Source organism: Egretta garzetta, unplaced genomic scaffold, assembly GCF_000687185.1.
Source record: "Egretta garzetta isolate BGI_Z169 unplaced genomic scaffold, ASM68718v1 scaffold34, whole genome shotgun sequence".
Classification (NCBI taxonomy): Eukaryota; Metazoa; Chordata; class Aves; order Pelecaniformes; family Ardeidae; genus Egretta; species Egretta garzetta.
The window spans coordinates 4,579,748-4,588,198 of record NW_009259586.1 but is presented as its reverse complement, the minus strand read 5'-3'; the positions used below and the strand labels follow the sequence as shown (position 1 = coordinate 4,588,198).

Here is an 8,451-nt window from a genome sequence, read left to right as displayed (position 1 = left end):
TTTGGGGAAAACCAAAACACTCTGGGCATGCCACAAGCTCTGCAAGGACCCCTTGCTAACCTGAGGCATCTCCAGGCTGCAAGCGCAGGGACAGCAGGGGTTTCCAGCCGAGGGCTGCCTTCATCTTCTGCCCTCCAGCCACATACAGGCATCCTGGGAGAGGCAGCAGCTAGGGGAACAGCCATCACCCTGCCTATATACCCGAGACAGGGGACAGAGGGAGAGTGAGCTCCCACAAGTCCAAAAAGTAAAAAAAAAGAAAAACACAAAACAAAACAAAAAAAAACCCACCAAAAAACAAACCAAAAAACCCACCACACCAGAAACCCAGACCCTAAGAAAGTTTCCCCATAAGCATGGGCCCTGCTGTGTGCTTAAGGATTGTCTGCTAGAAGTTATCAGCTCGAGGTCAGTTACTGTGCAAAGGGACGATCTCCAAGGCCGATGGAGATCAGCCAAACGTCCCTGGGCAACTCCTTGGCACAGCCAGCATCCCAGGCACATCACCCAAACCTGGGCAGCCCGGAGCAGGCACTGCTGCATCCTAATTGCGTGGATCCATGCCCTTCCCTGGAACTGCGTGCTACCAGGCAATGCAGCTGACTGATGCTGGCTGCCCCATCGCTACCCCTTCCCTACGGACCCGAACACACCTCCTCACAGCCCAGTTAAAGAGGGGGATGTCGTCTCTCCTGATGGAGAGTTTTATGAAAGGGGAGAACACCCCAAACACAGAGTACCTGAGTAATGTGCATGAGTCCCGTCCCTCTTGGTCATTTGTACCCACATCCTCATGACAGATCCCTGCAGAAAAGCACTGCTGTCAGCTCCACCTTCCACACCTAGATGGAGGGAAACTGAGGGACAGGAGCTGGGTGAACAGAAAGCCAGTATGAAAGCAGAGAATGGAGCTGGGCCCTGAGGACACCAGCAGCATGCTGCTGACTGCTCCTGCCATTGCATGAGTTATGGAGCAGAGATCAGATCTGCTTTAGGGAGTGGGGAATGGGGACAAGGATGTGCCGCAGGGTGACTAAAAGGGAGCCATTGCAAATGAATAGCTGCAGGAAAGCAAAGGGCTGTCCTGGGGCTCTTACATCTTGCCAGGGGCTTCCAGTCTTGCTGGCTTTGGTATAAAAGCCACCTTGGCCTGGCAGTGAGCTGAGGACCTGCTGTGCTGCAGGGGCTTGGTGGGAGCACTGAACCCCACTGATAAAAATCACTCATCAAGGGATGCCAGGGTTAAGAGCCCAGCTCTGGCTGAGCTCAAGAATCTGCAGATCCAGCCCCAGGACTTTAGCCAGTTCACGAGTGCTGAAAAGATCCTGATCCAGACCCTGGCCTGAGGCACGTGATGCCAGAACCAGCAAGGGGGAGCAGCAAGAAGGGGAAGAGTGGAAGAGCAGGAAATCAGAAATCACTGCTCAGAAAAAAGCAGGAAGGTCATAGTCAAGGCCAGAACTGAGTCATCCCACCACTACCAGGGTTTCGCATCCCTTCCTCTGCTTCTTAATCATCTGTTATTTGAGGGCGAGTTTTGTTTTATTAGGAAAAAAAAAAGCAGCCTTTTATCTGGGTGATTTGCTCTGAGGTGTGTCAGGGACAGGAGAGGAATCCAAGTTAATTATTACCTGTCAATGCAACGGCTGGAAAGTGGATGCATCAAGGAGGTCACTAGGCTGGAGAGGAGGAAGAGGTTTGCAGCACAAGGCAAGGTGCAGCCTGTGAGCAGGACTGGCTCCAGGGTGTGCTGGGAGCCAGGGCTGGAGTCGGCAGTGGAGGTTGCACTTCCCTGCAACCAAAGCAGGGGCCCTTGTCAGCAAGGAGCAACTCAATGCCGACAGGAGGTTGAAGCAACCTGCACCAAGGGCCAACAGGGAAAACACAGAGCCATGCTTCATAAGTGAAGCCAGGACGTGTCCACAGAGCCCATCTGCTTCCACGGCGAGGGGATGGAGCTGGGCCGGTGCAGCAGGGCTCACCCTCATCCATGCAGATGAGGTTGCTCTTTCCAGCCACCCCCAAAATGCGCTCACTCACCAGTCCCACAGGAGACAGCACTGGTGCAGTTATCAGCAGAGGAGGAAGGGTGTGGGCTGGCCAGGGAATGACGAGGTGCACAGCACTCCTCATGCAGCCTTTGGGCAAACATGGCAGCTGGGCATGAACCTCCTTCCTCGCCGGGTCCTGTTTACAGATCCGCTTGACCCAGCCTGGGTGTTATTATGGCTAAGTGCACAGATAACACCATTTATAAGCACCCTGCTGATAGCAGAGAGGCAAACATCACTCCTAACATTTAGGAGCTTTCTCTCAGCCTCCGAGTAAAGGCAGCTTCTCCAGGGCAGAGCAGGGCAATAATTTATGTGATCGATCCAGTTAGTTCAACTCATCCTCTCCCTTTCTGCCCCCCTCCTGCACCTTTGCTTACTTAATGACTTGGTTAAATTTGTGTCAACACATTCAAGTTAAACAGCTGCTATTCTTCAACATAAAGGCCAAATTAAGAGGACTAACCAGTCTCCCAGAGCTTTACAACTTCTCTGGGTTCAACCTCAGCTCCAAAGCCATGAGAGGGCAAGTCAGGCTTAGGAGGATGCCTCATCTTTGCAGCTCAGATGCACAGATCCATTGGCGAGACCACTGAGGCACAGCAGGTCCCAGCATTTTATTTCAGGCCCATCTTCAAAGGAAAAGCCTCCAGTTTCACTCAACCTTATTCACCCCAGGATATATTCAGACTTCTGGCTTCCATTTCCCAGTTCTGCAGTCACCCCAATTTAGGACCACGTGCACTGAAAAACAGCCAGGTTTGTTATCGTCTTACATGTAAATCATTGACTTTGTTCAACAAAGAGGCCACCAAATAGCTCTTGGGAGATCCCAGCTCCCTGCTAAGCTCTAGAATGGGGTCCAGAGAAGGGCCGGGAACTCAAAGAAGAGCCTGACTGCACTCAGGGGATCCCAGAGCAACCACGCAAGGAGGAAGGACGTGGTCCTCCGAGCAGGCTGGAGATGCTGATGCTTTGGGGGAAGGCAGAACAAATCTAGCCACAGGTAGTCATTAAAACCTGCCCAGATCAGGGCATCCAGGCTGCACCACAGCAGTACAAAGCTTTGGTCAGACATTAAACATGACCGCTTTGCTGGCAGACATTAAACGCAACGGCTACACCAGCCCACGCTGGGTGTTCTCACCTGGGAGCAATGAGCCCCTTTCACTCTTGTTTTCCGTCCCTTTTGTCACATCCCCACACACGATAACCTGTGCTCCCTCACCCACTCCTACCCCTAATCAGCTTTCTTGGGAAGTGTTTCGTGGCTCTGAACTCCCAACTCATGTGTTTGCCAGCTATGAGAACCCCAGGGCTTGGGAGTTCATCCTGGGACACACAGACAACTCCTCTCCTTCCATGGAGAGCCATTGCCAGCCACAAAACCAGGAGGATCAGCTCACTACAGAGTCCCAAGACAGAAATCAGTTCGCTCTGCAACAGGAAAGAGAAAAGGAAAAGCACAGCTTGAGCCTAGAGCATCTCTGACGCTGCATGGCCAAGCCCGTGGGGTTTGCACATAAGGGTCTCGCTCTGAAGTCAGCATTAACAGGTTGTAGCCATCACCCCCCCAAAGCAGCAACCTGTCTGCCAGAGGTGCATCAAGTTGGCACCGTCCGTGCACTTAGGCTGGACTGTGAGTTTTGCCTCCTGGGTCAGTTTGGGTGTCTGTGCCCTGGATAAAGGCACAAAGTAATGGCATGCTTGAGAAAAAAGAAAAAAATCTTAGCATCTACCTAAAAACAAGGGAGTGGGGGACTCAAATGGATTTTTGCCAAAGCAGTGTGGCTAAGCACTCCCAGTGTAAGACTGTGCCAGGAGATTAGCTCTTTACTCGCCCGAGCCACGGCACAAATTAGTCACTGCAGCTTGTGGTTTTACCAGTTGGCACATCCTGTGCCGCAGCCGTTGACATGGGGCAACCCAGCAGCTGTATAAGGGAGCTGATCCCCATTGGCTGCCCTCAGCAGGGCCAAGAGTTTCTCACTGAGTAATTAATGTAATGACAATAATAGACCCAAAGTACACAAGGTGGAAAGAAAAATCAATGGGCCGGGAGCAGAGGCTCCATTCAGCAGGGAGCGGTCCTGACGGCTTCTACCTGCACCTCGGGCCACTGGAAAGACTCACGTGCATCCCAGTGGCGCTCCAGTGAGTGGTTTTCACATCGGCTGTAACCACGGCTGCACCAGTGACTGCTCCCGCTCGGCAGGCAGCAGGAGGCTGCAGGGAGGTAAGGGCTGGGGCTCGGCTGCTCGCAGCAGCACACAGCTATGGGGTCAAGGGGTTGGGCTCACGGCAGCAGCTGCTGCATACAGCCTTCTCTGGGCACTTGGTACCTCCTGACGCAACCTGGATGCATTTCCATCTGATCCTTCTGATTTTATGGCATCTCCCCTCCTTCCCCTGACCCTGAAGCAGAGGATTTACGGCCTTAGGAGAGGGGAGGGCATTCACTCCTGTGCTATTAAGTTAGGAGAGTTTTGTAGCCAAATGGGGAAGAGTTTAGGATCAATCTCCACTAACAGAAGTGCCCTGAATCCCCGGAAACCAAAGGGAGACAGAGCACCATGGTGCACGTGCAAAGCGGGGAGGGAAGCAATGAAATTTCAACCCCTTCTCAGACAACTTCTCCCCCAAAGCCCCAAGCCAACTATGTATAGGACAAGAGGAAATGGCCTCAAGTTGCATCAGGGGAGGTTTCGATTGGATATTAGGAAAAATTTCTTTACTGAAAGAGTGGTCAAGCATTGAAACAGGCTGCCTGGAGAGGTGGTGGAGTCACCATCCCTGGAGATGTTCAAAAAACCTGTAGACAGGGCACTTCGGGACATGGATTAGTAGGCATGGGGGGGTTGACTTGACCATCTTGGAGGTCTTTTCCAACCTTAATGATTCTATTCTACATAATTGCCCCCACCCTCAAAACACATCTCAGGTCCGCTTTCACACCAGACACCCCCCACTGCAGCCAGAGTCGGTCCCTGGGGTGAAAGCACCTTTCCACATAGTGAGTTGATCTTGCCCGATTGCGGTACAGGAGCACAGGGATTTATCTCTCATGGGCAATACAGACCTACCGAGATTTTTTCCAAAAGTGGGTTAGAAAAGTTCCCAGGGTCTGGACGGCTCTCTGGGCCAATCCCTCAAACCCCTCTGTGTCGGTGTGCTCACAGCTCTGTGCTTTTTCATCTGTGCTACAAGTAGAAAAAGAAAGAAACACGGGTATTAGCTTTGTCCCAATCTCAGCCCGCCTGGGTGGGAGGTTGGATCTTTTCCCAGCAGCTTAGATCAAAATTTACAGACCCTCTTTTTATTCTCTCCAGATCTGCCACAATTTGTGCAAACATACGAGGAGCATGGTGTAACTCTCACAGCCCAATACAAGGAAGAGGTTGGACCTATCAGCCAAAATCAAACAGCTCTGAATTTTCGAGCAGGTCTGAGCTTGCTCTGTATTTTCACCTAATCCTTAAAGCAACAAAGGGAAAGGAGGAAACCTGAATCCAGGGCTGTACGCAGAGGAGGTGTGAAACATGAGGATGGGAACTGTTTGGGTACCTCTGGTCCCAAAGCTCCAAGTACTGGTGGGGCAGGGCAGAGATGTGAAATATCCATTTTAATGCAGGTGTCTCTGGACAGCTTTTGGCAGAAAGGCCTTTTCCCAGTGCCCTGCAATGACTCTGTCCACCAGGAAATTTTTAATGCCCAACCTGGGCTAAACACCAATCTCTTTTTTTCCCCCCTCATCCAGTTTCTGGAGAGGGAAGGGGAAGCTGCAAAGCAAAAAAGGGAGGTCACCACACAAGTGGCTTTTACAGCAGAGCACACATCTCATCTCAGCATGTCCCCCACCATCGGTCTTAATTTAAACCTCCCCTTTGTTCAACACAGCAGGTGACCCCCAGGCAGATGAGCCATGCCAGGCAACAAAGTCTCAAAGCAAAAGTCCTGCCATCACTGCAAGAGAAGGTCAGCCTCAGCTCCAGACACCTCCACGATCCACTATGAGAAGTTCTGGCTGTACCGTCACTGCTCTTCGGTACAACAGAGGGACAGGCAAGCTCAGAAAGCCGGGCAGCTCTTCTCAGGGCTGTTGGCCATGAACGTGGTGTTTCTGGGCAGTGCCTTCATCAGCAGCATGATTTTCAACCACGTGGCCATCACGCTGGCAGACGTCTGGATCCTGCTCTCCATCCTCAAACTCTTGTGCCTGTGCTGGATCATCTACTACCTGCTGGGCACCAGTCGGCAGCCGCATGCAGTGCTCTACCGGGACTCCCACGCTGGGCCAATCTGGATTCGGGGTATGTTCTGCTTTTATGTATCACCTTATGTCTTCCCCCTTCTTTCCAGTGCTTGACAGAGAAGATAAAGAAATTCTTCCCCCACTACTAAAAGAGCTAGAAGCCACAGGAGATGTAGTTATGGCAATGGGGATCTCCCAGTCCCCTGCCAAGCTTGCGGTGCAAGGCTGGGGGAAGACAGGGGCATAGTGGATGCCACAGAGAGGAACCAGAGCAGCCAGGAAAGTCTTGAACTTGGCTTCTCTTCAGCCTCCAGTCCAGCCTTGCTCTGTGGTCCCTTCCCAAAGCACAACCCAGGCATCTCCCACCCACAGCCTAGAAACTGAGCACGGTGGGAGAGACACAGGAGAGGTTTTAGGCATGACCATGAGAGGAGAATCACCACATTTACCCTCCAGGGGTGTCAGCGGCCCCACGCCACCCTCGTCCTTGTTTAACATCACAGCAGTCCTGTTTCCAGGGGAAGATTCCTGGCCAGTGAGTCACATCCCAGTGACACCCAGGTTTTCCTGGGAGATTTCCCATCAGTAGTTGCCCCACTTTGTGAAATGACACTTCTCCAAGCAGCCCTGCCTCTGATCTATTACAGAGTTTCTAATTAGCGCACGGTCTTGTTAACTAAGCACAGAGAATTAAAGGTACCTGAGTACCTAAAGCTGCAGAGAGGTGTCAAAGGCAAAAGGGAGAAACAATTAAAGGGTCCTAACTTCTGCAGGCTGGTGCTGCCAAAAGCCCCAGCAGATCTGCATTCATCTCGGGTTCTCTCTGCAAGGCAGAAACCATCACCTGCCATGAGCTTACCTCTGCCACTCCAGATTGCACAGAAAAGGCCCAAACCCCTGCTCCCACCTTGTATCCAAGCTCAGGAAAATACCTTGCCTTGTCTCAACACCTTAAACCAGCTGAAGCATGCAACCAGGCTCAGGAATCAGGCTCCCCTTTGTCCCTTTCTCTCAGAAGCATGAGACTTCCAAAGAGGAAGGCCCCCAGCTCCACTCAAATCCAAGAAGCATGAGCTCCCCAGTCCCCAGCCAGGCTCAGAGCTCCACAGACACGTCTTTGTTTAGTTACTGGTGCTTTTGCCGTTTGCCCAGGGTCAGTGCTGCTGTTCTGCAGTTTCAGCATCCTCCTGAACGTGTTTCAGATCGGCTACAGCACGATTCTCATCCAGTGCAAATCCAGGGTGGAAATTGTGTTCCCCAGCATTGAAATCCTTTTTATTTGCACCCAGGTACCGCATTTTACCCTTCTGGAAGCTCGCTTGTTCTCTTTGTCCCATTCCTGGCAGTTCAAGGGGTGGGGAGAAGAGGGTGCACGTGAGGCATTCTCATGAGTATTACAGGCATTAAAGTATCACACAGCATTTCAAATACCACCCACTCACACTCCTCACGTGCCAGAGACAAAGTAGTAAGATTTAGAAAGAATTCACTCCGGCAATACCTGACATGCTGTAGGATCCAAAAGAGCTTGTTCTGAAGCATCGAAGTAGGGAGAGAGGAGAGGACATTTCAGATTTTGCTGGAGGTGTCTTTGCACCAGTCTGAGTCCCAGCCTCTCGATTTGCTAACGCATCCCCCAACAAAATCCATTGCACACAAAAGTATCTCACACCAATTGCAACTCGTTACTCTGATACCAAGCCTCCTCTTTCTAAAAAGCCAGCTCCCACCTCAGCAGCGAATACCCGCTTACATATAAGACAGAGAAAAGCACATCTCCTAGATCCACATAAGTGCAGGCGCGCACATGCTGCAGCCACCTAAGGATGCCAGCACACGCCTCAGCACCGAGGTGCAGGTACACACATGCCCCGCACCACTCGCACAGAGGCAGGGTTGCTCCCACTCAGACGCGTGCTTTCTTGCCTGCCTGTCCATTTCCACCGCACGTGCAGCAGGCTCCCAGCTTCACCCTGATCATGTTGAGTTTTTTTATCGATTTGCAGGCTTTTTTTCTGTGGCGTCACTCAAAGGACTGCATTCAAGTCCAGCACAACTTCACCAGGTACAAAGAGGGGGAAAAAACTGCCCTTTAGTCCTCTAAAGAAACTCTTCCTTTCTGTCTGCTTATGATTTCCCTCATTCCTG

The 8,451-nt window shown here is 51.7% G+C and overlaps 1 protein-coding gene across 1 annotated transcript in view; it reads left to right on the top strand.

Annotated features, from left to right (window-relative positions):
• Positions 1-5,973: 5,973 nt before the first annotated feature.
• Positions 5,974-8,451, top strand: part of OTOP3 (otopetrin 3) — a 6,489-nt gene continuing 4,011 nt past the window's right edge. The window contains exons 1-3 of the mRNA XM_009637852.1: positions 5,974-6,361; positions 7,456-7,592; positions 8,310-8,368. Of these exons, the coding sequence (XP_009636147.1) occupies positions 5,974-6,361; positions 7,456-7,592; positions 8,310-8,368 (584 nt within the window). The remainder of the gene's footprint in view (positions 6,362-7,455; positions 7,593-8,309; positions 8,369-8,451) is intronic.